Below are 26,943 nucleotides of genomic sequence, written 5' to 3'. Positions count from 1 at the left end.
GATGTCGTTCTTTAATAACCTTCGAGTTCTTGTCAGGCGAGCTCGGAGGAAAGACGTGAAGCCGAGGGTTTCTTGTCATGCGTCGAGTCTAGGCATAAGGAATACCGCGAGATGCTAAGGTACTATGATGAACGAAGGTCTGACATCGCTCGATAAATGGCTATGCTGGAGTCGCATCCTCGCCATTGGCTTAAGAATGGTTTTCACCTTCTGGCTCCGATGCCGGACGTTCTTTTGTCGTATTGTGAGGACTGTGATCGAGATGCTGCTGCCGTCTCAAAGGAGAAGAATCCAACAATCAGTGCTGATGGGAACTTCATTCCCAGGACGCCTTCTCTATTCTACCTTGGGCCGGCTCTTACTGATGCTGATACCACGGAGTGTAAGAACTTCGTCAACCAAGTAAGGATTGCTTTGGTTTGTGTTTTCGATATCGGGATGTTTTTTAAGAATTTCGTTGCTTTGATTTCTCAGGTCGGATTTCTGCATCAGGATCAATGCCGCGAGCTGCAGTACTTTCGAACCAAGAAACGAATAGTGGACTTTCGTCTCGAGGAGCTCGAAACTCTGATTGCTAAGCTGAAGAAGAAAAGAAGGGTCGTCACTCGTCTGGATGAGGTCGAACAAACGATTAGGGCATTGGAGATTCGTTCGGAGGATTGGGAGAAAGCTGGTCTGCAACTAGTGTGGCCCATGCCAGATCGCCTTCTTCAGGATAATCGCATTGTTTCTGACAGGGCGATCTGACGTTTTATCTGGCCGATAGCAGATGATCCTTGGTGGCTTTTTGGATTGTTTTTTTCCTTTGCTTTTTATTTTCGAATAAACGCCCTTGTGATGGCTGGCGACCTTGTTAAACTCTAATTTATTCTGGAATAAATGTCTTTGTAATATCCCCCGATCTCGTTCGGTCGTTGATTAATACAATGCAATCTTATTAAATTGGCTTATTTCCTCCGCGACCTCTGAGGTCGGCTTTTGAGTTCTTTTCGAAGTAACGCAATTTTTTCTGTCTAATTGGACTAGATGTTAGGTGCGAGACTGAGCCCGGCTTTTGAGAAAGAATATTCAGCGTGTGCTGGATGCGAGACGTCTCTCGGCTTATGTCCAGCAGGCTTATGTATGATTTAAAGAGGGAGTTCTGGGCTCTGTTTCCAAAATAAGTGAGGCGGGCTCAGCATATTATTTGGGGGGCGAGATGCTGGGCTCGGCTTACTCCCCGTAGAGCATCTGTTCGGCAGATCGCGAAACGGTTCGGCTTATGTTTCTGTCCGAACCAGAGCTTAAGTGCGAGAAAACTGGTCTCGGCTTTCCCAAAAATTAAGTTTCTAATAGGGCGTGGATTATTTCACCACTGCATCCATGTGGGACGCGCGTCGAACGCCTGGCCAGGGCGCCGAGAGTTGACATAACAGATCTTAAAGCGAACTCTGTATTGAGAATGCAAACTTTAATTTTATTAAGTATTATACCTGCATCCTTGCGATAGGCGATCTGCGTACTTAGAATATATGAATACAGTTTGTTTTTTTTTTTTTTTTTTTTTTGTAGCTAAGCTAATAATAGTACCTTTTGAGGTGGGCTGCATTCCACGGATTTTCCACTTCTTTCAGCTTCATGGTCATCAGCAGATAGACTCCTGGATGAAGTACCTTCGAGATCAAATAAGGTCCTTCCCATCGAGCTCCGAGTTTTCCGGCGTTCTCTTCGGTGATACTGTAAACTTCCCGAAGCACGAGGTCGCCTACGTTGAAGCAACGTTCTCGGACGTTACGATTGTAGTATCTCGCCGCTGCATTCTGGTAATTCTGGATCCGGATGGCGGCTTGATCGCGAAGTTCTTCGGCGAAATCATTGTGGTCGCCTAAAAGCTGATCGTTCAGTTTGTGGTCGTTGGACATCATGCATCTTCGTAAAGTTGGAACTCCGGCTTCGTTTGGAGCCATTGCCTCGATGCCGTAAGCCAGGGAGAAAGGGGATAATGATGTAGGTCGCCGAGGCGTAGTTCTGTATGACTAGAGTACGCCATCCAGCTCGTTTGCCCAATTCCCCTTTTTAGGGCCTAGTCTTTTCTTAATCCCGGCTATGATCGTTTTGTTTGTGGCTTCGGCTAGACCGTTCCCTTGAGGGTATCTTGGAGTCGAGTTGCTCATGCGAATGTTCCATTTGGCGAGGAAGTTTCTAGTAATGAGCGAGACGAACTGCTTCCCATTGTCTGTAACGATCTCATAAGGAAGACCGTGCCGGCAAATAATGTTCTTCCAGATGAATGCAACCACATCGCGTGACTTGACTTTGTGGTATGCCTGTGCCTCGACCCATTTGGTGAAGTAATCAGTTAAGACTAACATAAATCTTTTGGATCCGGAAGGAGGCATTGGTCCTACGATATCCATGGCCCATCGCATGAATGGATACGGCGCCGTGATCGAACGCAGTATCTCGGGAGGAACGTTCTTCATCGGGCCGTGTCTCTGACATGGTTCGCACTTCGCCGCGTAGGCTTCGCAGTCCGCCAGCATAGTTGGCCAGTAATGACCATCTTTTTTGATTTTAAGGCAGAGAGCTCGTCCGCCAGTAATGACTTTGTGGTATGCATGTGCCTCGACCCATTTGGTGAAGTAATCAGTTAGGACTAACATAAATCTTTTGGATCCGGAAGGAGGCATTGGTCCTACGATATCCATGGCCCATCGCATGAATGGATACGGCGCCGTGACCGAACGCAGTATCTCGGGAGGAACGTTCTTCATCGGGCCGTGTCTCTGACATGGTTCGCACTTCACCGCGTAGGCTTCGCAGTCCGCCAGCATAGTTGGCCAGTAATGACCATCTTTTTTGATTTTAAGGCAGAGAGCTCGTCCGCCAGAATGATTCCCCCCGTCTCCGTCATGCGTTTCCTTCATGAGTGTTAGAAATGGAGATTTAGACCTAAGATAATTAGAAGTTTATCATATTTTGGTATGTTCGACCCATTGTATAAATAGGGGAGGGTCAAACTCCCCAGAGATCCATCTTTAACCTAATACAAGAGACTACAATTATAGAGCAAACCCTAGCTTTCTATTCAAGCAACTCTGTTCTTCCCCTTTGATTATTTGTTAGCTGAGAGAGGAGTGAATTTGTCTAAATCCCTTAGTACAAATTCATTGTTTGATTACAGAATCAACAATCCCTTTAGTTTTATATACATCCCGCAGAGTTATTGATGATTGATGTTACACTGATTGACTCATCTTGATTTTCAGTTATGTAATATCCATAAACACGTATACAAAGATAACGTGAACTAAGAGAAATGTATGATAGAATCAAATAAATCTGAAAATAAATTGGTCCCCTAAAAAAAACTTGAGAAAATATCACGACCCTAAAACGAAGATAAGATGCATACAGATAACTTCCAACTAAAAAAAGAAATTGACACCTTTGATGATTATGCGTTTGCGCTTTAATGCTCCTGGTGGACCCAATGGTTATATGTAACCAGATCAATGGGCCTTTAATGGGTCAAAATTATTATCACTCAAAGCTTCTAATCAAACAAAGGCCCAAATACGTGAAGAGCTCTCCGCCGTAAATCAGTGGCTTTTCACCGACTTCGCCATTGCTAACCGCCGTCGAGCTTCCATGGCTGCTGCTCCATGGCTCCATCTCTCTAGGAGAAGAAGCTCCACTCAGACTTCATTAAGAAGCTTCCTCATTTGCTCTTCTTCATTCGATTCGGATGAATTCATTTCCAGTCAAAGCCGCGTAATCGGCGGGAGAGGAGAAGAGGAAGTACGATTTTCCGGTGCTCTCTTCTCTCGTATGATTCATTCTTCTACTTATCATCCTTACCGTCAAATTCCATTGCCACACTCCTCTGTACAACTGCTTGATGCGAGTCTTGGGTGTAGAGGTTTCTCTAGTGGTAGTTCTAATGTTAGTGATGGATGTGATGAAGAAGTTGAATCTGAATGCGATAATGATGAAGAAACTGGGGTCAGTTGTGTTGAATCAAGTACTAATCCGGAAGAAGTAGAGAGAGTCTGCAAAGTGATTGATGAATTGTTTGCGTTAGATAGAAATATGGAAGCTGTTCTTGATGAAATGAAACTAGATTTATCACATGATCTCATCGTTGAGGTTTTAGAACGTTTTCGACATGCTAGGAAGCCTGCATTTAGGTTCTTCTGTTGGGCTGCAGAGAGACAAGGATTTGCTCATGACTCAAGAACATATAACTCCATGATGAGTATTTTAGCAAAGACTAGACAGTTCGAGACGATGGTTTCGGTTCTCGAAGAGATGGGTACGAAAGGTCTATTGACGATGGAGACATTCACTATCGCGATGAAAGCTTTCGCTGCTGCGAAAGAGAGGAAGAAAGCTGTTGGTATCTTTGAGTTGATGAAGAAGTACAAGTTTAAGATTGGTGTTGAAACCATTAATTGCTTGCTTGATAGTCTTGGCAGGGCTAAGCTTGGAAAAGAAGCTCAGGTTCTGTTTGATAAGCTGAAGGAGAGGTTTACACCTAATATGATGACTTACACTGTTCTACTCAATGGTTGGTGCAGGGTGAGGAACTTGATAGAAGCAGCTAGAATCTGGAATGATATGATTGATCAGGGATTGAAACCTGACATTGTAGCTCACAACGTAATGCTTGAAGGGTTGTTGAGGAGTAGGAAAAAATCAGATGCGATCAAATTGTTCCATGTTATGAAATCCAAGGGACCTTGCCCTAATGTCCGTAGCTATACCATCATGATCCGTGACTTCTGCAAACAGTCGAGCATGGAAACTGCCATTGAATACTTTGATGACATGGTTGATTCCGGGTTGCAACCTGATGCAGCGGTTTACACGTGTCTGATCACGGGGTTTGGGACTCAGAAGAAGCTGGATACTGTTTACGAACTGCTCAAGGAGATGCAAGAAAAGGGACATCCTCCGGATGGCAAAACGTATAATGCGTTGATCAAACTGATGGCGAACCAGAAAATGCCGGAACATGCCACAAGGATCTACAACAAGATGATCCAGAACGAAATTGAGCCATCGATACACACATTCAACATGATAATGAAATCATACTTCATGGCGAGAAACTATGAGATGGGGAGAGCAGTTTGGGAAGAGATGATCAAGAAAGGGATTTGTCCTGACGATAACTCCTACACGGTTTTGATCAGAGGGCTTATAGGTGAAGGCAAGTCGAGAGAGGCATGCAGATACTTAGAGGAGATGCTTGACAAAGGAATGAAAACCCCTTTGATTGATTATAACAAGTTTGCAGCTGATTTCCACAGAGGGGGGCAACCGGAGATATTTGAGGAATTGGCACAGAGAGCTAAGTTCTCAGGTAAGTTTGCTGCAGCAGAGATCTTTGCGAGATGGGCTCAGATGACTAGAAGGAGATTCAAACAGAGGTTCATGGAAGATTGATGACTTGGGGGCGGGTAACTGGATCGTTCAACTCACTCACTCGGAGAAAGCTTATCTGCGAACATGACTTCACTAGCACAGCTTGGACTGAACTGATCGTTCAACTCACTCACTCGGAGAAAGCTTTTTTGTAATTTGCTTCTATAACAAGAAAATATTAATTAACAGTTGTGCACTCTAATGAAAAAATTAAGCATTCTTTCACTGAGAAAGTGAAGAATTGCAACTAGGCCGAGAGAATAGCTTAAAACAGAGCTTAAATCGTCTGCAAATCATTTGAATACAAAACAAAGTTTTAGCAAAAGGAAGATGAAAAGTTGATGTAAATCATTTGAATACAAAACAAAGTTTAACAAAAGGAAGATGAAACGTAAATGTTTTCTATAAAATAAAGTTTAACAAAAGGAAGAAAGAAACATAAAAAACCAAACCAGTGTAATGTGGACACTAAAGATGAAAGACAAAAAAGGTAAGAAACTTCAACATTTCTATCATCAAACTTGACATTAAGCTTTAAAATCCCCAGAAACCCAAAATGTGATAACATTTCTATCCTAGATTTCTAGTTTTAGAGAAAGATCAAGAACATAAAACAAAAGAATAACTCTCTTTTATTATTTAGGAAACTCTGTCAAAACCTAAATCTCTTGATCTCTCTTAAAGTCATATATAAATTAAACTTATGTATATTGGAGCTTAATATATAAATTATTTTGTTTTATGATTTAAGAAATAAGAAAGAAGCTAACAATATATGAACAATTGAATTAATATTGAAAACTAAGAGAAATTTGGTTTTGGGTTATTACAAAAAAACAATTACAGTATTAGCCAAGAAAAGAGAGAGTTTGCTCTTATAGGGTCTAAAAGAAGGCCCATTTACAAATGGGCTTATTAGTTTAAAGGACTGGTGCTTCTCTTCGTCAATGGAGGTTGGTATAATAATAGGGTTTCTGTAGGTACGAAAGAAAACCCTATTTGCGCGGCATCTCTCTCGTCTTCCTTTACTCCGTCAAAACCATGTTTCTAAGTCAGTGCCGGAGCTGTAAACCTTTGCTCGAGTCTCGTATACCTTTGCTCCGCCTCTCTCTCTCTAAATGTCTCGATCAGTCCTTCAAAACCACGGCTAGTAGCGAATACGGTAGTAAGATCCCTGATGCTCTTCTGGGACATCGAAGACTGGAAGATCATAAGGCAAGCGTCTTCTGGGACGTGGAGGACTACAAGATCCCTGATGGTCTCAGTGCTGGTGAGGTTTCGAAGAACATCAATACGGCTTTTGCGAAAATGGGATATCCTGGTACGGTCTCAATCAAGGCTTATGCTGATGAGACGAATCAGAGGATCCAGGATAAGGAGTTTCACTCCGCCGGTATCGAGCTCAAGCGCGTACCAGAAGGTGAAGTAGAATTCAATCATTATCCTTTTCTACTTTTTGTGTACATTTGATTGTTGTTTTAAAATGGTTTGATCTGCGTAAAATGGTTTCAGGCTTGAAAGGAAAGGATCATTCGAGAGATATAGCTGTTTTAACTGGCATGGGGGTGTGGATTACTGTCAATCGTGATGTATCATCATCGATAATGCTAATCTCAGATAGCATCTACGGTTTTGCTGTAGACGAGTTTAAGAAGGTGAATCATTATGTTCTTTGGAAAAAACTATCAGCTAAGGGCAAGCCTATCGCCCAGACCAGAAGATACTCTAAACGTTGAGACCAGATATACTTGGTTCTCTCCATGCTAATTGTTGGGTTTTGAATAAGTCAATCACTAAGTCAAGTCTTAGCTTGTTTTTAGGAACTGATTGAGTTTTCTTGTTTTGAGTTTGTTTCGTTTTTCAGTTCCGTTTCTTATTCCTTAGTTTTCGTATTCACGTTGTAAGGCTCTTATAAAAGCCAATTTCAGTCTAATGAATTAAACACGAATCATTCAGAGAATTGTATTGACTCTGTTTTCTATATCTGGTATCAGAGCAAATACATATTGAGTGTTTGAGAGGAAAAACACTAAAGAGAGAATGGGAGATTCGGGAAACTTCACTGCACCAGCTGTTCCAAAATTTGATGGAGACTACGATCATTGGAGTTTGATCATGGAGAATCTTCTCCGATCCAAAGAATATTGGTGTGTCATCAATCCAGGCTTCGATGAACTTAGGAGAATTGAAAACCCCAATCCGGCGCAACAAAAGGCACTTGATGATGCAAATCTCAAAGATCTCAAGGCCAAAAACTATCTGTTTCAGTCGATCGACAAAACCACTCTGAAGACGATCACGCAGAAAGAGACGGCCAAACAATTGTGGGAATCAATGAAGGTTAAACATCAAGGAAGTGCCAGAGTGAAGAGGGCTCAATTGCAGAGGCTGAGGAAGACTTTCGAAACACTGGAGATGAAGAATGGAGAGAGCGTGATAAGCTACTTTGCAAGAGTCATGGAGACGACCAATGACATGCGAAATTGTGGAGAAAGCATGGACGATGTCAAAATTGTTGAAAAGATTCTCCGTAGTCTCACAGACAATTTCAACTATGTCGTTTGCTCCATTGAGGAATCTAAGGATATTGATTGCCTCACAGTGGATGAGCTGCAAGCGTCTCTACAAATACACGAACGTAAGGTGACTGAGAAGAGAGGTGAAGAACAAGTCTTGGTTGTGGAAAACGAGCCAAGGAGTGCTCGTGGTAGAGGAAATGGGAATTCCTATCGAGGAGGCAGCAGCTCAAGAGGACGAGGAAGAAGCAGATCGTTTGTAAACAGATCTGCAATCAAGTGTTTCCGGTGTGGAAAAATGGGCCATTATCAGTTTGAGTGCACAAGCCTTGAGAAGGGAGCAAACTTTGTGGAGTTTGACGAAGAGGAGGAGTTACTACTCATGGCACATGCAGAGATAAAAAGTGTGGAAGATCAAGGTTCATGGTTCCTTGACTCTGGATGCTCAAATCACATGACCGGAGAGAAGTCATGGTTCACCGAACTGGACGAGAGTTTCAGACACTCTGTCAGGCTGGGAAATGGATCTAAATTAGGAGTTGAGGGAAAAGGGAACATCCGAATTAGTGTGGAGGGAATCTTACAAGTGGTGAGTGATGTCTACTATGTTCCAAACCTCACTAACAATTTGCTGAGCATTGGTCAATTGCAAGAGAAGCAGCTTTCAATCATCATCGAAGATGGAGTGTGCAGAATTTTTCATGCTCAAAGGGGATTGATCGTAGAGACAAAGATGACCAAAAACCGCATGTTCTTAGTAAATGCTGTGAAGAAACCAATCACCACCAACTGCCTCAAGATAGAAGGAGAAGACTTGGGAACTCTCTGGCATAAGAGGTTTGGGCATCTAAACAACATGTCCATTCAATTGATGCAGAGAAAAGAGATGGTGAAAGGTCTTCCAAATATCAAAGAGGACAACAAGGTGTGTACTGTGTGCAACATTGGCAAGCAGCAATGAGGAAATTCCCTAAGAAAAGTAAATGGAGGGCATCAGAGAAGTTGGAGCTGATTCACGCAGATCTCTGTGGGCCAATTACGCCAATTTCTCAAGGTGGTAAACGTTACTTATTTGTTCTTGTTGACGATTTTTCTCGGAAAACATGGATATATTTTCTTGCTGACAAATCAGAAACTTTTGAAACCTTCAAAGTCTTCAAAAGCTCAGTCGAGAAGGAAGCCAGGACTGTTGTTCGAGGGCTGCGCACAGATAGAGGTGGAGAGTTCAACTCAGACAACTTCAACAAATTCTGTAGCGACAATGGCATCAAGCGACAACTGACAGCCGCATACACGCCACAACAAAACGGAGTAGCAGAGAGAAGAAACAGAACAATCATGAATATGGTTCGTTGTTTGCTGTCTGAGAAGGAAATGCCGAGATCTTTTTGGCCAGAAGCTGCTAAGTGGACTGCTCATGTGTTAAATCGAAGTTTCACAAGGTCAGTCAAAGACATGGTGCCTGAAGAAAAATGGTCGGGAATCAAACCAAAGGTTGATTATTTCAGAATTTTTGGGTCAGTTGGTCATGTTCATATTCCTGAACAGAGACGAATAAAGCTTGATAACCGCAGCCACAGATGCATTCTACTCGGAGTAAGTGATGAATCAAAAGCTTACCGCCTTTTCAATCATGTTACAAAGAAAGTCACAGTAAGCAGAGACGTCATTTTCGAAGAAGATGCAAAGTGGGACTGGAATCTCAGCACCTCAGAACCAAACGTCCTTGTTTGGGGAGAAGATGGAGAAAATAGTGTCGATGCTGGGGAAGACACAGATGTAGAAGAAGCTGATGTTGCTGCCGATAATGAAACTGCAGAGGAACAAGATGAGGTTGCAGTGGAGACAGTGACACCTAGAGTTGCTGCTCCGTCTGAACTTGGGGAAACGTCTAAAAGGGTGAGAAAGGAGCCTGCCTGGATGAGTGATTTTGTGAGTGGTGCGGAGATAGGGGAGGAAGAGGCAGAAGAAGATATGTCTTATTTTGCCCTGTATATCTCCAATGACGATCCGGATCACTACTACGATGCTGCAAGGGAAGAAAAGTGGCAGAGTGCTATGGAAATGGAGATCCAATCTATCGAAAAGAATAACACTAGGGATCTTGTGGAGCTGCCACCGCAAGCGAAAAAAATTGGCGTAAAGTGGGTCTATAAAACGAAGCTGAATGAGGAAGGAAAGGTGGAAAAATGCAAGGCTCGATTAGTTGCAAAAGGCTACTCACAGAGGGAAGGTGTGGACTACACTGAGGTTTATGCTCCTGTTGCAAGATGGGATACCATCAGAAGTCTCTTGGCAGTTGCAGCTCAACAAGGTTGGAGTGTGTATCAACTAGACGTGAAGAGTGCTTTTCTCTATGGAGAATTAAAAGAGGAGGTGTATGTTGATCAGCCTGATGGGTTTGTCAGAGTAGGGGAGGAAGACAAAGTCTACAAGCTGAGAAAAGCGCTTTACGGCTTGAAGCAGGCGCCGAGAGCTTGGTTCAGCCGAATTGAGAGCTATTTCAAGAGAGAAGGATTTCAGAAAAGCAGCTATGATCACACTTTATTTTTTAAGAAATCTGAGAGCAAGATATTGATGGTGAGCTTGTACGTTGATGACTTATTATTCACAGGAAATGATGAGTTGATGTGTGTGGAGTTTAAGGCATCAATGCAAAAGGAGTTTGAGATGACAGACATGGGGAAGATGAAGTTCTTCCTTGGAGTGGAGGTTCATCAAAGTGAAGATGGCATACATATCTCTCAAAAGAAGTATGCTAAAGAAGTTTTGGAGAGGTTCAATATGGGGAACTGTAATTCTGTCAAGAATCCGATTGTCCCAGGTACTGAACTTTTGAGAGAAGGCGTCCGGGGAACTGATGCAACACTCTACAAACAGCTCGTTGGCTCCCTAATGTATCTTACGGTAACTCGTCCTGACTTGATGTTTGTAGTGTATTTGCTTTCTCGTTTCTTGGCTGACCCGAAGGAAGAACATATGATGGCTGCTAAGAGAGTACTAAGATACTTAAGTGGAACACTGGATTTTGGAGTCTTTTACAAGAGATCGTCGGTGTTGAATTTGTTGGGTTTCACAGACAGTGATTATGCAAGAGATCGGTATGACAGGAGAAGCACTTCTGGGTATGTGTTCTTGCTTAATGGTGCAGCAATATGTTGGAGCTCACGCAAACAGGACATTGTCACTTTATCGTCTACAGAAGCAGAGTATGTTGCAGCAACTTCCTCGGCGTGTCATTCTGTTTGGCTGAAGGGAATCTTGCAGGAATTGGGTGTTGAAAGCTGTGAGTGTATTGACATTATGTGCGACAACAGTTCTGCAATCAAGTTGTCAAAGAATCCAGTCATGCATAGGAGAACAAAACATATTGATGTGAGGTATCATTATCTTCGTGACTTGGTAAATGAGGGAGCTATGAGATTGTTGTTTTGTGGAACAGAAGATCAAGTGGCTGATATCATGACTAAGCCAATCAAGCTGGATCAGTTCGAGAAGCTTAGAGAGATGCTTGGAGTTCGGCGCTTGAAGGATTAAACTGATGCCAATGTGCGTTTCAGTTTAAGGGGAGGAATTTGTTGGGTTTTGAATAAGTCAATCACTAAGTCAAGTCTTAGCTTGTTTTTAGGAACTGATTGAGTTTTCTTGTTTTGAGTTTGTTTCGTTTTTCAGTTCCGTTTCTTATTCCTTAGTTTTCGTATTCACGTTGTAAGGCTCTTATAAAAGCCAATTTCAGTCTAATGAATTAAACACGAATCATTCAGAGAATTGTATTGACTCTGTTTTTCTATACTAATGTCCTTTTGTTCTCTGTCTAAAGGCTTTATGTGTCTCTGTGTAATGAAAACATCCACGTTTCATCTTCCTTTTGTTCTAAATCTGTGTCTCTGTGTAATAAAAACATCGACCTCTCATCTTCCTTTTGTTCTAAATGCATCTTCCTTTTGTTCTAAATGTGTGTCTCTGTGTAATAAAAACATCCACCTCTCATCTTCCTTTCGTTAAAACTTAAAAACTCTTTTAGAAGGCATAATTTTTTTATAAGAGCGCACAACAACTGTTGTTACTAGTATTTTCTTCCAAATCAAACACACTCGTAATAATATTATTTAGCAAATCTGTGAATCGTTATTTTCTTAGCAAATCATTTCGAAGGTTACACTAGTTGTTACCCAACAATATTATTTGGCAAATCTGTCTCTCGTATGATTCATTGCCACACTTTCTCTAGGGCTAGTTAGTTCTGAATTCTGATGGTAGTGATGACGATATTGAATCTGAATGCGACAATGATGATGAAATTGGGAAGTTGTGTTAAAACAAGTACTCATCCCGAAGAAGTAGATAGAGAGTCTGCAAAGTGATTGACGTATTGTTTTGCCCTAGATAGAAACATGGAAGCTGTTGTTGATGAAATGAAACTAAATTTATCACATGATCCGATCGTTTAGGTTTGATGATATGCATTTAGAATCTGTCATCAAGCTTTTTTTGTAATAAAAATAATATTAATAACAGTTGTGCACTCTAATGAAATTTTTTAAGCATACTTTCTCTGAGAAAGTGAAGAAATGCAAGTAGGACGAGATGATCACGAAACGGAGTTGTCCTTACAAGAACTTCTATCAGAGGGCTTATAGGTCAAGGGAAGTCTAGAGAGGCGTGTGCAGAGGAGATGCTTGACAAAGGATTGAAAACTCCTTTGCTTGACAAGTTTGCTGCAGCAGAGATGATCTTCGTGATGACTAGAACCGAATTCAAACATGGAAGATTGATGACTTGGGGATCTTAACTGGATATTTCAACTCCTTTTTAATGGGTAAATGGTTCTTGGTTAATATTGCAGCCAACACTTGAGGTTCTAATGGCTCAATGAGAATCCATTGAGAAGCATCAGGAAGCCAATATACGAATGGAGAGAACACAAGCTGTTTTATAACATCAGCACAACATGTATGGTTACTTATCAAGTCCAAAACTCAAACATGTCTCTGCTCTTTGTACTATAACATTTGCCTGAACAGCAACACATTATCTGTTATATCATTGTAACATGCTACAATAGTGGGTTTATAGTTTTCAAAGGTCTTATTTAACCTTCAAACACACATAAACATATGCGTATAATGTAAACCTAAGCATTTCCTACTATGAGTGATAGTAGTTGATCAAAATTTCAAAACTAGTCTTGTATTCTTTGAGATATATAACTTGTGCAGTTCTGCGACACAAGTTATGAAAGACGTATATAACATATACATACACAAGACTTAAGAATCTTTGATGGTTTGACCTTAATATATAAACATCTCCTATCTTGGTAACATGGGTCAGGAGATGCTGCACTTAGCATTTGGCAAAAAATACTAAAATGAAATATTGAACTTTCAAGCAGTAAGAAACTGAAGCAGCATTTGCGAAAGTTTTGAGAGTGAAATGAACTTAAACGAGAATTAAAGAGCTCCTTGAATGATTTATGGGGTTTTGCTTGTTTCTGCGTCCTTGTTCCTCCAAGGATTAAGAGCTTCTCTGATGGCTTGAGCTTCAGGAGAATTTTCCAACGCCCGTCTCTCTGCTTCTATTACAGTAACCTTGTCGTCTGCAAGACAATTTCATCAAAAGATGGAAAGTAAGAATCTTCAATATCAATAAGCATTCTTACAAGATCAGATTTGATATTAAGCATAAAAGTCCCCATAAACCAAAAATGCATAACATTTCTATCCAAAATCCAGTGAAATTAAACTGCTCACAGAAACCATGTCAAGCAATTTTCGATCTAGTTGATTGATTGACGAGTTATGGAGAAAAACACACATAAAATTGAAAGCGAGAAAAGAATAGAAAAGATGGGAATTTACAGAAACCAGTCTTGATCATGAAGAATTCCATGCCTCCGCCGATAATAGCCGATCCAATCGCGATCTTCAAATACCAATCCAGAAATCTCGTCTTCATCATCCAGAGATATAATTTCTAAGATACTTTCCCGGTGAAGCAAAGATTTAACCCAACTACCCAAGATTTATGCCCGGAAGGGTTTCAGTTCACCGTGGTTGTAATTTGTTTCGATCTGCTTCTTCTTTCTTCAAAAGTCTCAAATGATAACAATGTCCAAACACCAAAACGCTGTCGTATCCAATTTTGGTTAGAGTGGTCGGTTTAGGCAAACCAATTAAAATTTCAAGTGGCGCGGTTTAGAATGGCAAGCAGGAAAACGAAAGCAAGTCACACGCGTGGCACGTTTACATTGGATTAATCCATATAATGCATTGTGGTCCTGCGCACGGAGGATTTTCCTAGATTACTGGTTTTATTCACTTGAAGCGGGCTAGGGTTTTGAAGATTACAAGGGAAGTCTCTAGGGTTTGCTAAAGTATGGATCGGATCAGCAATCTTCCAGACGAGATTATCTGCCACATCGGTTCTTTCCTCTCGGCCAGGGAGGCTGCTTTCACTACTGTTCTCTCTAAGCGTTGGCATAATCTGTTTACCATCGTACCAGATCTTCATTTTGATAGTTCGGTTAAGGATGGAGAAAGTCTTACTGATTTTGTGGACAGAGTAATGGCTCTTCCAGCCAGTTCTCGAGTAAACAAATTGTCCTTGAAATGGTGGTTTGATGAAGATACTGACTCTGCTCAGTTTGATGAAGATACTGAGCCTGAAGATACAGAGCCTGCTCAGTTTGATCAAATCAACCGTTCTCTACGTGTTGTGCTCAAGCGTGGGGTCGCGGATTTTTATTTGTGGGTACATGGCAAACAAGGATATACACTGCCTTTTGAAGTTTTCACTTGTGAGACAGTTACTAAACTCTCACTAGGGTCTGGGTTTGCTATTGACTTTCTCCCTGAGAATGCCCTACTTCCAGCGCTCAAGACTCTCTCTCTTTATCACGTTAGGTTCTACGAGTTTGGTCGTTGTGCGTTCAAAACGCTTCTTGCTTCGTCTCCCGTGCTCGAGGAACTAACCGTGTGTGGTGTCAACTGGGAACTTTGGAAATGGTCCCGCACTGTTTCTAGTTCTAGCCTTAAGAGACTTACTATAATGCGTAAACAGTGGGATGCTTTTGATGATTCTGATTTTAAGAGCATTAGTTTTGATACTCCTAGTCTTGCCTACTTATATTACTCTGATTATGTTCCTAAAGAGTATCTAAGTGTTAATCTCGACTCCCTTGTTGAGACTAAGCTCTATCTTTGTCCGGAAGAAAATTATATGTGGGGTAAAGGAGATGAAAAACGATTTAATCCAATAAATCTGCTTCATGGGCTAAAAAATGTCGAGACTCTTAACTTGTACACTATCATGACTGCAGAGGTAAGTTTACTCTATTGTTTTCACTCGATCTTTAAATTTTTACAACTACTTTTTAAAAAATGTTTTACATTTTGGAACATTAGGTGACGTATAAGAATCAAAATCTTGCTAGGTAGTTCTTATGTTTCTAATACTGTAGTTGGTTGGTTTTCTTATATATATGTTTCAGATGTTTTATGTCTTCCGTGAAGCACTCCCAGTGTTTCAAAAGCTGTCTCATTTATCCGTTAATCTCTCTAACTTCTGTTGGTCTTCTATGCCAATGCTGATCAAGAAAGCTCCAAATCTAAAGACTCTCAACATCGACGTATGTATATTGCAAACACAAAAGTTCATTAGATACTCATATAGAACCTTGAATCTCAAGTCTTCTGCGTCTTGTTTCAGGGTCCCTTGCACTACGAGAGTTACTATCGTTGTGCAGGCGATATTTTTTGCGAGTGCGTGTCAGAGTATTCTTTCCTAGTTTCATGTCCTCTGGAAGTCCTAAAGATAACTGAGTACTATGGTAGCTTTAGAGAATTGATGCAAATGAAACATTTCTTGGAGAAATTGTCATGTCTCGAGCTAGTGGAAGTTCATTCTCAAGCAACTGGTGAAAGAAAGCTGAAACTCATAGCAGATCTGGAAAGGCTACCCAGAGCTTCGTCCAAGTGCAAATTCGAGGTCGTTTCCTAGATTTACTTATTAAGTATCTTCATTGATTCAACAAAATTAGGTACAAACCTTTGTTGACATATAAGAACGTTTGTCGTTTTTTTTTTTTTTTTCCAATCTATTTTCAAACAAACAGCTTCGCATTTTCTCATATTCAACTATAGGAATTACACGTCCAATTTAGATTGAACCTTCAAAATCGTTGAAATAATAATTTATTTTATTCTGAATTAAATAGAATAATCTGAAAAATCGACTGAAAATATATGTAATTTTAATTTGGTAGTTTTGTTATGCTTATACCAAATAATTCAAAAATCTAAACAATTCAACCCCACACTAAACCGAAATTTGGAGTGGCGGACTACAGGTGGCGCAAAATGATTGGCTCAAAAACGAAAAGGTTTTGTTTTTGTATCCGAGTATATAAAAAATGAGCAAAATTAATAGATAATAAAAATTCAAATTTCTTTCCTCTGCTCTCAAGAAAATGCTACGGCTCCGCTCTACTTCTTCGTCCATTTCTCATTGAAGATTCAATTTCGCTTCAGAAATCTCTCAAATTGATCGGATTGAGTGTCTCGTCTACCCCAATTTCTGCAAATTACGCTTCGGTTTTCTTGGTTCTGCATAAACGCGATTGCGATGATTTCTAGGTTTCTGCTTCATGCCTACATGTGAAGTAAGCTCGTCTTAGCCTTTGAAATTGATCTAGTTTGGGAATTTTGGTTGATGTTGAAGTCAAGTCACTGAAGGTTCCATTAGAAATTGAGGTTTTTCTGGGTAGTGAAAAGAGGGTTCTTTAGGGTTTGAGAAAAGAATGGATAGAATCAGTAATTTACCAGATGGTGTTATCTATCGCGTGATCTCCTTACTTTCGACAAAAGAAGCTACTTGCTTGAAGTATACCTCCAAGAACTGGCTGAATCTGGTTACCATCATACCGATTGCTGTTTTCGTTGATTCCTCGGCGTCTGCCATTAGTGCAAGTTTCAAAGATTTCGCTGATCGAATAATGTTAGCTCGACTTGCCAGTCACCGTATTAGGAGATTCTCTCTAAAGTTGCAGTCTTTGAATTTTGCTCAGTATAAAACTGTCAATGATTGTTTACGCAATGTGTTGGAGTGTGGAGTCTTGGATCTTGAACTGGACATCAATGTCAGAGGAGATTACTCACTGCCTTCTGAGATCTTCACTTGCAAGAGCGTTGTGAAAATGAAACTAGGGTCTGGTTTTGTTATTGACATTCTCCCTAAGAATGCTTGGCTTCCTGCTCTTAAGACTCTCCTTCTTGATACAGTTCGGTTCGAATTCGATAACACTGCTGGTTGTTCGTTTACAAAGCTTATTTCTGCTTGCCCTGTGCTCGAGGAGTTAGTCATAGATGGCCACAACTGTGAAGATTGGAAATGGTCTCGCAGAGTATCTAGTCAGATCCTTAAGCGACTTACTATTCGGCGTAAAGAATGGGTTCATGATGGCTCTAGTTTTGAGCCTATCAGTTTGGATATTCCTAGTCTTGAATACTTTAAATACTTTGATACTCTCCGAGATAGCTATCCAGTTGTTAAGCTCAACTCCCTTGTGGAAGCTAAGCTAGAACTTCCTTCTCTTTATATTGGGGATACCTACAATGTTAGGAATCTGATCAAGGGGTTGAAAAATGTTCAGATTCTGCGCTTAGGAGCTGTTGACACGATGCACGTAAGTGCTCTCCACTGAGATATTAAAATAAAAAATCTTTCTATACATTAGAATGTTTATTGAAGTTATGACTGACTAGTTTTTTTTTTTTTTTCAATTCTGTTCCAGCTGTTTTGGGTCTTCAGGGAAGCAGTCCCAGTGTTTGAGAACCTGTTTCATTTATCAGTTAGTACTCATGACGCTATCTGTTGGGATGATCTGCGTATTCTTCTTGAAAAATCTCCAAATCTAAAGACTCTCACCATTGAGGTGACCAAAAACCCCAAAAGTTCATTGGACAAACAAAAGAATTGAAACTCACAAAATCTTCAATCTCAAAATTCCGGTCTTTTTGCAGGCTTTGCATTATCATGGCTATGGGGATGAAAACTCTGTTTGCGAATGCTTGGATGGGTATTCTTTCCTTTTGTCCTGCCCTATTGAGATCCTAAAGATAACTGAGTTCGGTGGAGAGATTGAAGAAATGGAGCAAGTAGAGTATGTCTTGGAGAATTTGCTGTGTCTGGTGCTGTTGGAAATTCATGTTAAGACAAAGAAGATTGACAGAAAGCTGCAGATCTTGGCGGATCTCCTAATGCTTCCGAGAGCTTCATCCAAATGCAAAGTCCAGGTCAAGTTTGTTTGAACAAACAAGTGTTTGTTGCCTCAACATGAGAACTGTTGGAGAAATGGTGCAAATAAAGCACATGTTAGAGAAATTGCCAAGTCTTGAGCTTTTGGAAGTTCAGCTTAAGCCAATAATAAGAGCTGACACAAAGATTCAGATCATGTTGGATCTCCTAATGCTACCGAGAAATTCATCTAAATGCAAACTTCGTATCAAGCCCTCTTGAACAAAATCTTAACATATCCCATTTATTGACATGAGAGAACTGAGTTTGTTTTTGTATCACACTCTTAAATCTTTGCATAAGCTCAGAATCTAGTTTGTGAAGATTGTGAGAGAAGTAATCTTAAAAAGATCAAACTTTTGTTGACATAAGCTTGGCGTTTTTCTTATCTCTAACTGGATTTTTCGAGTGTGTAAGGGAGAGCTAAGCCCATCAGCTGAATTAAGGCTATTATAAAGCCCACGAGCCAACTTCCCAACTCAGTCTTGTGTTTTGTAATTTAAAATCGTGTCAATAAAATGATGTAATCGTCACGTCATCATTTAAGTTTTAACCAAAGAGAGCCGCATATAAACAACAATCTGGTAGACTTTCGTTATAGTTAATGGTCGTTTTATAATTACGCTTATGAATTGTGTGTTAGACGTTGCTTTCGTGAGGAAATTTTCAAATTCAGAAATATATAATATTCAGTTAATTAACACTTGGCAATAATATTTGATATTTTCTGAGGAGGCATCTTGGTGGAATATTCCATCCGTGAACAGACGGAGAAACTTCCCTCAACAAAACGTGCTTCCCTTATAAAATTCCAGCTGGCGGCGTCACAGCTGGCGTCAGTTTCCCCCAGTTGCGTTTTAAAAAAAAACAAAATAAAAAGATTTATGACCAAAAGTTAATTATCTTCCTTTATTAAAATATTGTAAAAATAAAGAAAAAGGCTTAGGACAGCTCATCACCATCTTCTCCTTTAAAAGGATAAGCTTGGTGTTACTTTATCGCCTTCTTTCGTTTGGCCTTTGATCCTATCATAAGCTTTTTTTCGTTTATCAATCTTCTCGATTCAGCCACAATTCTTGTTTCTCAGATAATTCATCTCCTTTCTTTGATTCGTTTCCTTCTCTTCTGTCACTCAGATCTAGATCTAGATCTAGGTTTTTTTCTTTCTCATCGGAAATTTGGCTTAGAGGCTTGTTTTGATCTAGGGTTTGGTTTTTGGGAATTTTGAAAAAAAAACAAAATTAGGAATGAATCTATGAGCTACTCAATCCTGTTTCGTCGGATTCGAATTCTACACTCTTTCTCCGTCGTTTACCTCTACTACACCTACGTTTTCTCATGAAGTAATCGTTCTCGATCTCAGTTTTCGTTTTTGATCTAACTTATTCTTTGATAGATTTAGAAATCGGGGATTTTCAGATTGTGTTTTTGAGAGGTTTTTATAGGAAAATATCTCTAGAAGAAGAAGAATAATATTATATTGATTTTAATTTTGGTGAGAAGAAGTCAAAAAGTCAACGAGAAATGGGGTCGTTGCAAATGCAAACAAGTCCTGAATCCGATAATGATCCGAGGTACGCCACGGTGACGGATGAGAGGAAGAGGAAGAGAATGATCTCTAACAGAGAATCTGCTCGGAGGTCAAGGATGAGGAAACAGAAGCAACTTGGTGATTTGATCAACGAAGTCACTCTTCTCAAGAATGATAACGCTAAAATCACTGAGCAGGTTGATGAAGCTTCAAAGAAATACATTGAAATGGAGTCTAAGAACAATGTCTTGAGGGCACAGGCTTCGGAGTTGACGGATAGGTTGAGATCATTGAACTCTGTGCTTGAGATGGTTGAAGAAATTAGTGGTCAGGCTTTGGATATTCCTGAGATTCCTGAATCTATGCAGAACCCTTGGCAGATGCCTTGTCCAATGCAACCAATCAGAGCTTCTGCTGATATGTTTGATTGCTGAAGATGGATGATTCATATCTGAAGGATCAAAAATGAAGCATTGAGTTCGAGTCTTTGGTCTGTTTTACTTACTGTCCTTGTTGTAACAATTAGTGTGTCATTGGTGAATTGAGTCTTGTGTTGTCAATGGACAACGCAATCTTTATGCAATTTCAATTTGTTCGTGTCTTTGTATGGTTTTGTAGCCTCAGTCCTCTAGTCTTGTGTCTCATGTAATTGGTGTCTAATGTGTTTCTTATTGAATTCAAGCTTTCTTATTATTCGCTGCGCATTACCTGTTATGAAATTTTGGCTTTTGTATTCGTTTATGGAACTACAAATTACAAATGTTTTTAGAGCTAATTCAGATTCAAAGACATGATTTATATAACCTGACATTACCAAATGGACCGGAACAAAGATTTGTCGTATACGTATGAATCCGGAACAGGATCTTGATCGCTTCAGTTGTCGTAAGTACGGCACTCGTTGGTCTCAGGATTGTCTTTGCAGTATTCCTCCAAAGGGTCCGAACCATCAGCCTTCTTCTTGTCTCTAGCATGGCTAGCTGCTGCGCTAAGTTCTTCAACCTCGTCCCACGCAGCTACACACTCTCCACTCACAGGATCGCCCGCACAAGTCTCCTGAGCTTCCTTAATGCTTTTCTCCACTACGTCCGATATCCCTCCTTCCGGTGCTGCTTTAATCGGCTGAAGTTTCATCATCCGGTTAGTTGTTCTTGACCCAAGATTCCACGAATTGTTCAAATGGACCGGACCGGCGAGACAAACTGGCCGATTCTCGCTGGTGACGAAGACACGCTGGGTTGCAATGTTAAGACCAGTAGCTATAGTTGCCATCTTTGGATGGAGAAGGTACACGGCAGCCTGTGAATATAGTTTTTGATAAAAGAAGATAGTTCAGATAATTGGGAGGGAACAAGATATATGAAGTGTGCGTGAATTTAATTCTGTGAACCCCATTTCTTATCCTCTATTAACCAACAATTAAGTTCCACGTATTTGATATCGTTTATGAAGCAGTACGATGTTGAAAATTTGCAGCCATCCAAGCCGTTTTCTAAGATACAAGTGCCTGTTGCGTATTTTATCCAAAAAAGATGAGAAAAAATAAGCTGGTAAGTATAATAAAATGATCACACACTGTTTAAGGAAAAGTCAAGACAGATGTCTCAAGTTTCAACCACTGTATCTCCGGAAAACAATGTGTTAACAAATATCCAATTTTGATGTCTGAGTGGTTGTTTATTTCTCAAGCAACCAACTTTCTTAGGTAACTTATCTGAGATCTCAAGAAACCATAAAAACAGAAAAATCGAGCCAACAACATTGAGAGTGAGAGAGAGGCATTCCCATTCACTCTTCAGAGGCGACAACACCGATCTCACCTCTCTCAAGCAAATCATAGAAAGTTCTAGTTTTCCTCTGCTCATTCCAATGGTGCATCTTCCAGAGACCACCAGCAGCTAAACCAAGCGTCAAACCAATAATCAATTCCTTGACAACACTCGGGCCTTTCAATGTGGCATGCGCAACCTTGTGTCCTGCCATTTCTTCTCAACCTAGCACACATTTTAATCATAGAGTCAATACTAACATAATTGATACTTTCACAATGCTCACGATTCCTAAAGCTGAAAACTTTATTGACAACCAATAAAACATCTATACACACACACACACTAATCTACCTGATCTCTTAATTTCTACTGGTTTGCACTTGGAGTCTATATATACACATAAACATGTACAATTTCGATCCATTTTCTGTCTAACCTCTTAACTACGTCTCTATTCAAAGGAAGATATCAAAGGCTTTGAATTTATTCCCAAAATGATACAAGAACCCTAATCCACAGGATCCAGATACTGAAAATAAAATTGGCATTTCTCCCGAAGAAAAGGATTAACGTTTCAAAGCATCACAACACTAAGAGCATCAAATCTAAATCAACGGAAGATTTAAACGAGAAATTCCGATCTTAAGCACACCGATCTACACGGGAAAAAAAACGAGAAATGGATTCGAATCTGATAAAAATTAATCGTAACTTCACAATCCGCCACCTATCTATAACGAAAATCACCACAAAATCATAAAGGAAACAACAATTATCATCAAGGGAAGAATATGGACTTTACCGAGTCAGATTGTGTAGATGAACGAGACAGAAGCTCACGACGAAAACGAAATGGTGGGTGATTGAAGAAGTTGCGTAAGCAGATAATCACTTCTCTACTCCATTTGTGTCTTATTGGGCCTTAAACATGGGCCTGATCTCTTATTTCTTCAATGGGCATTTTATGGAATTTGCTTTTTAAAAAAGTAAACCATTCGCTGCTCGTGTTCCCCGAGTGTGTCCCACCACGTTAATAATGCCAAATCCAATCTGTCAACACACTAAACTAATTTCCTAATCCTGAACTTTTTTAAATAATCATTATCTTTCCCTCTGTTCCGTTAATTATTGTAAAATTCATGAGCTCACGAGTTTGTAAGAACGTCATTATCATTTCTTCACCGAATCTCTCCTCTATACCCCACTAATTCAACCACCTTTGTCGACTCCAAAATTTCAATCCTTTTCTCAAACAGTTCCATTTTTCGATTTCAAATTTCTCTGATTACAGATAATTATGAAACTGTTTTTTCTTAACTAACTTATAACAGTTACAGAGAAAAAATAAATAAAGAGATAGAAGATGGAGAGACAAAGAAGTTTCTCTGTGAAGTCCACAAGAGTCTTAGCATTCATCATCACAATAATCTCTTCCGCCATTGTTTTCTTCACTTTCTTCTCCTCTTCCTTACTCAAATCTAACTCTTCTCTTTACCCAACACCAGAAGCTAACTTCCAGATCGATTTAAGCCCTATTGCCGCCATTTCCGATTCTTCAGTTTCTCCTCAAGCAAGTCCGATTCTGATCTCTACCCATTTCAATTCACCCGAAAACACTTCCGGGTCTTCAAAAATTTCTGTTTTTGAGCAGAAGATTAGCGGCGAGAGTTTGGTTAAGGAAGTTAGGGAAATTGCTAATTTAACTTCGATTAAAGTGATTGAACTTCCGAGCAACAATGGTGAAGATAAGAAGACAGAGAAGAGAATCGAAGAATGTGATGTTACGAAAGGGAAGTGGGTTTACGATAGTGATTATCCATTGTACACAAATGCGTCTTGTCCTTTTATCGATGAAGGATTTGGTTGTCAAAGCAATGGAAGATTGGATCTTAATTACATGAATTGGAGATGGGAGCCTCAGGATTGTCATGCTCCCAGGTTTAATTTCTTCTTTCTAATTTTGTTGTTTTCCTCGTAGGCCTTTAAGAAGATCTCTCTATTGAAGTAGTAGTGGTTGGTGATAGTGACTGATGATGATAAGTGGGATTCATAGTTCCACTGAGCACTTAATCTCTCTGAATAAGTAGGAATGCAATTCATGGTCCTGAATTGGAAATTGTGGTATGTGTGAGTTTAGGTTCAATGCTACAAAGATGCTGGAAATGATTAGAGGCAAGAGGCTAGTGTTCGTTGGAGATTCAATTAATAGGAACCAATGGGAATCTATGCTTTGTTTGTTGTTTCAAGCTGTTAAAGATCCCAAGAGAGTATACGAAACGCACAACCGAAGAATCACCAAAGAGAAAGGGAATTATAGCTTCCGTTTCGTGGTACAATATGACTTTAATCTTAATGGACCATTAAGTGTATTTCAGGCGTGTGGTTGTGTTAATGTCATGTTTGTGTACTTGACTAGGATTATAAATGCACTGTGGAATTCTATGTTACTCATTTCTTGGTTCGTGAGGGTAGAGCAAGAATAGGAAAGAAGCGAAGAGAAACACTTAGAATCGATGCTATGGATCGAACCTCTTCCAGATGGAAAGGTGCTAATATCTTAGTGTTCAATACAGCTCATTGGTGGTCTCATTACAAAACCAAATCAGGGTCAGTACTTTTTCACTTTAAAACTTCAGAAGAAGAATGGAACCAAGATATTGATTGATTAGTTTGGGTTTGCAGGGTCAACTACTACCAAGAAGGAGACCTGATTCATCCCAAACTCGATGTATCAACCGCTTTTAAGAAAGCTTTGCAGACTTGGTCATCATGGGTTGACAAAAATGTCGATCCGAAGAAAACTCGCGTTTTCTTTAGAAGCGCTGCACCTTCTCATTTCAGGTCATTGTCCTGTCTCTCGTGTGGTTTTATAGACCGATCATATGTCTCCATTATCATCTCTTTATTGCATCTTTGGACAGTGGAGGAGAATGGAACTCAGGAGGTCATTGCAGAGAAGCCAACATGCCGTTGAACCAAACCTTCAAACCAAGTTACTCGAGCAAAAAGTCCATTGTTGAGGACGTACTGAAGCAAATGAGAACACCGGTAACCCTCTTGAACGTTAGCGGTTTATCTCAGTACAGAATTGACGCCCATCCTTCTATTTACGGAACAAAACCCGAAAACCGGCGTTCAAGAGCTGTCCAAGATTGCAGCCATTGGTGTCTCCCTGGTGTTCCTGATACTTGGAACCACTTCCTTTACCTCCATTTGCTCCATAAACGATAAATACAGTTACAAACTAATCAAAGCTCCAGTTACGTGTTCAAAAGTTTGTTTAATGTAGGCATTGCTCGATCCGATTTAACCAACCAAACCAAAACCATTTTGGAAAACCCACTATGACAACTGAACTGAAAATACAAAACCAAATTTTCGTTTTCCTGTGACTCACGCTGGTCCCGTGAATGTCAATCTCTTGGTTCATTGTTTAGGAAAATAACTAAATAAAGTTACTTGGACCATCTCTTGGTTCATTGTCTACAATTGTGTATGTAAACAAATCTGATGGTCAAAAAAAGAATATACGACCATTTAGAATAATTAGTAAACAAATAGTCTTAAAGACCTCCTCAAGGAATGGAGTTGATATTCTTCATCTTATTCTTAGCGATTAACTCCTCAACGTGCACATAATATAAGCGTCAGCGACCTCCTCTGGGAATGGAGTTGATATTTTCATCCCTCTTTGTGTATTTAGAGATTTGTCTCCGGGAAAGTTGGGTTTCTCAGGGAACCATCAAGCGTGGGTTTGTGGCAGTACACTAGGGTTTTTGCTGACAGTCAATGCTTGTTTCCCATTTGTGGTTCATTTAAGAAACCCGTTACGTCTCTGCCACCTTTGATATCTTTTGAGGATGTTCAGCGGTTGCTTCAGTCTCAAGTTACATCCCCCAAATATATAAAAAAAGGTATAAAAAAAGGAAAATACTCAACCTTACAAAAGAAAAGGAAATTTCTGTGATGAATTTCCTTTTGTTAACAAAATTTACTTTATTTCATTGAAACCTTCTAACGGCTAGAAATCTATATAAAATCTAGTAATCTACCATTACCAAACAAAGTGAATCTTTAGCACCTTTTTTTTGTGATTTTGAAGAAACCGAACTTTTGCTTATAAGTACTCTCTTCTTCTTCTTCTTCTTCTTCGTCTTCTTCTTGAGAAATCAAAATTATCTTTTATCCTTCTTCTTCTTCGAGAAAGAAAAACCAAAAAACACAAAATTAATCATCTATTTCTCTTTTAATACACGATGCAGTTCTCTTGTCGACACAGAGAGAATAGATCGCCGATGTATGTGAGCCTCGGGATTGAAGTAAGCCGTGATTTCATCATCATCATCTCTTTCGTGATTGAAGTATCTCATGGATCGATCAGAACGCTTTCAAATCCCTTGACGCTTTATATATATACTAGATTTTAACCCGCAGTACACCGCGGAAACAATTTATTTTTTAAAGTTAGTATACATAAAAGTTTGCAAATTGTATCTATCTATAAATATTTTTATTTTATAGTTTACAATTGTTATTAAGTAACGTCCTGTCAAACCCGTCCCGCCAACCCGTCCCATAAAAAAACATTTATTTTATTAATGTTAATCTTATTTATAATATGTTTATGAATTATTGTCTAAATATTTTGTAATTTTGTAATAATTAAATGCTATCAAATATCTCTGCGGTTTGACGATTATAATTGAATTGTTATAGTCATCGAGAAAAACAATATCAAAAATGATAATTTTGTAGTAAATAAATGATATTAAATATTTTGGAAGTTTTATTTTAGTAACTAATCGTGTAGTTAATGTGGAGAGATTTAGGGAAGATTGTTAAATGTCAAATATTTAATTTGAAGATTTTTTTCCTAATTATCAAAAACAAACATTAAAATCCAGTGGCAGCTATTGTAAATAAGTCTCAACTATATATTTATTTCACAAAATTGCTGAAAAATGTATATATAGATATATATATATTAATTAAAGTCCTGATTTTACGTACTGTTATGGATTGAATCTCAAAAAAGATTAACATGAAGTCGGCACGTACTCTGGAAGGAGGGGAAATATGTAGTAAGCTGAAAAGATACGTGTTATTTGACAAAAGAAAAAATAATAATTAGTTTCAAAATTACAAGAGTCATCTTTACATGGCCCTACCTAACCGGATAATCAAATGTATACCAATTTATTTTTTGCTAACACGTGTAAACTGTAAAGCTAACGATAATCTTTTTGAAAATATTCATTTAGATGATCGTTTTTACAATTACCAAATATGAAGATATATTTATACATATATGTTCTTCCTATAATTGGTTTACTTTCATTGTATGTAGGTTTATTCTCTTTTTCGTTTCCTTTTTGTTGACAAACTTTATTACTAGTGGATCTTTTTCTCCCAAAATATT

At 39.4% G+C, this 26,943-nt stretch overlaps 9 protein-coding genes and 3 pseudogenes across 14 annotated transcripts, besides 1 other annotated feature; 8 read left to right on the top strand and 4 right to left on the bottom strand.

Moving 5' to 3' along the window:
• Positions 1–156: 156 nt before the first annotated feature.
• On the top strand, positions 157–747 carry AT3G62480 (annotated as a pseudogene; the record flags this gene model as incomplete). Its single annotated transcript has 2 exons — positions 157–402; positions 493–747.
• A 602-nt stretch (positions 748–1,349) lies between these two features.
• AT3G62475 lies at positions 1,350–2,930 on the bottom strand (annotated as a pseudogene; the record flags this gene model as incomplete). Its single annotated transcript has 1 exon — positions 1,350–2,930.
• A 405-nt stretch (positions 2,931–3,335) lies between these two features.
• Positions 3,336–5,593, top strand: AT3G62470 (Pentatricopeptide repeat (PPR) superfamily protein). The gene has a single exon (NM_116112.3). It carries the CDS (start codon positions 3,631–3,633, stop codon positions 5,428–5,430), a length of 1,800 nt encoding a protein of 599 aa, NP_191806.1. The 5' UTR covers positions 3,336–3,630; the 3' UTR covers positions 5,431–5,593.
• A 786-nt stretch (positions 5,594–6,379) lies between these two features.
• Positions 6,380–7,365, top strand: AT3G62460 (Putative endonuclease or glycosyl hydrolase). The gene is made up of 2 exons (NM_116111.4): positions 6,380–6,829; positions 6,922–7,365. The coding sequence occupies exons 1-2, from the start codon at positions 6,451–6,453 to the stop codon at positions 7,143–7,145; spliced, it is 603 nt and encodes a 200-aa protein (NP_191805.1). The 5' UTR covers positions 6,380–6,450; the 3' UTR covers positions 7,146–7,365.
• An 84-nt stretch (positions 7,366–7,449) lies between these two features.
• On the top strand, positions 7,450–11,462 carry AT3G62455 (annotated as a pseudogene; the record flags this gene model as incomplete). Its single annotated transcript has 1 exon — positions 7,450–11,462.
• A 1,497-nt stretch (positions 11,463–12,959) lies between these two features.
• AT3G62450 (DNA mismatch repair protein) lies at positions 12,960–14,011 on the bottom strand. Its single transcript, NM_116110.2, has 2 exons — positions 13,787–14,011; positions 12,960–13,524 (listed from the first exon to the last, which is right to left on the bottom strand). The coding sequence occupies exons 1-2, from the start codon at positions 13,884–13,886 to the stop codon at positions 13,400–13,402; spliced, it is 225 nt and encodes a 74-aa protein (NP_191804.1). The 5' UTR covers positions 13,887–14,011; the 3' UTR covers positions 12,960–13,399.
• A 292-nt stretch (positions 14,012–14,303) lies between these two features.
• Positions 14,304–15,926, top strand: SAF1 (F-box/RNI-like superfamily protein; the record flags this gene model as incomplete). Its single annotated transcript, NM_116109.1, has 3 exons — positions 14,304–15,248; positions 15,418–15,555; positions 15,636–15,926. 3 exons carry the CDS (start codon positions 14,304–14,306, stop codon positions 15,924–15,926), a joined length of 1,374 nt encoding a protein of 457 aa, NP_191803.1.
• Positions 15,927–16,372: 446 nt separating this feature from the next.
• AT3G62430 (Protein with RNI-like/FBD-like domain) lies at positions 16,373–18,579 on the top strand. Its single transcript, NM_116108.2, has 3 exons — positions 16,373–17,610; positions 17,719–17,859; positions 17,948–18,579. Exons 1-3 carry the CDS (start codon positions 16,726–16,728, stop codon positions 18,233–18,235), a joined length of 1,314 nt encoding a protein of 437 aa, NP_191802.1. The 5' UTR covers positions 16,373–16,725; the 3' UTR covers positions 18,236–18,579.
• A 600-nt stretch (positions 18,580–19,179) lies between these two features.
• Positions 19,180–20,444, top strand: BZIP53 (basic region/leucine zipper motif 53). Its single transcript, NM_116107.2, has one exon. The coding sequence runs from the start codon at positions 19,746–19,748 to the stop codon at positions 20,184–20,186; it is 441 nt and encodes a 146-aa protein (NP_191801.1). The 5' UTR covers positions 19,180–19,745; the 3' UTR covers positions 20,187–20,444.
• Positions 19,477–19,563: a sequence feature (AT3G62420.uORF1).
• A 5-nt stretch (positions 20,445–20,449) lies between the features above and the next one.
• Positions 20,450–21,086, bottom strand: CP12-2 (CP12 domain-containing protein 2). Its single transcript, NM_116106.3, has one exon. It carries the CDS (start codon positions 21,022–21,024, stop codon positions 20,629–20,631), a length of 396 nt encoding a protein of 131 aa, NP_191800.1. The 5' UTR covers positions 21,025–21,086; the 3' UTR covers positions 20,450–20,628.
• A 122-nt stretch (positions 21,087–21,208) lies between these two features.
• On the bottom strand, positions 21,209–22,434 carry AT3G62400 (cytochrome C oxidase subunit; the record flags this gene model as incomplete). Of its 2 annotated transcripts, NM_180407.4 has the most annotated exons (2): positions 21,209–21,746; positions 22,327–22,434. In NM_180407.4, one exon carries the CDS (start codon positions 21,615–21,617, stop codon positions 21,357–21,359), a length of 261 nt encoding a protein of 86 aa, NP_850738.1. The 2 variants fall into 2 exon arrangements, with proteins under 2 accessions (NP_850738.1, NP_001319820.1); NM_001340157.1 differs by lacking the exon at positions 22,327–22,434 and having other exon boundaries at positions 21,541–21,735.
• Positions 22,435–22,672: 238 nt separating this feature from the next.
• TBL6 (TRICHOME BIREFRINGENCE-LIKE 6) lies at positions 22,673–25,041 on the top strand. 2 transcript variants are annotated; one of them, NM_116104.7, is made up of 5 exons: positions 22,673–23,462; positions 23,662–23,854; positions 23,941–24,131; positions 24,207–24,365; positions 24,446–25,041. In NM_116104.7, exons 1-5 carry the CDS (start codon positions 22,888–22,890, stop codon positions 24,753–24,755), a joined length of 1,428 nt encoding a protein of 475 aa, NP_191798.1. In that variant the 5' UTR covers positions 22,673–22,887; the 3' UTR covers positions 24,756–25,041. The 2 variants fall into 2 exon arrangements, with proteins under 2 accessions (NP_191798.1, NP_001326574.1); NM_001340156.1 differs by having other exon boundaries at positions 24,207–25,041.
• The last annotated feature ends 1,902 nt before the right edge of the window (positions 25,042–26,943 follow it).

Source organism: Arabidopsis thaliana, chromosome 3 (genome assembly GCF_000001735.4).
Source record: "Arabidopsis thaliana chromosome 3, partial sequence".
Lineage (NCBI taxonomy): Eukaryota > Viridiplantae > Streptophyta > Magnoliopsida > Brassicales > Brassicaceae > Arabidopsis > Arabidopsis thaliana.
The sequence above is the reverse complement of the archived record's forward strand: the minus strand, read 5'-3'. Positions and strand labels throughout refer to the sequence as shown.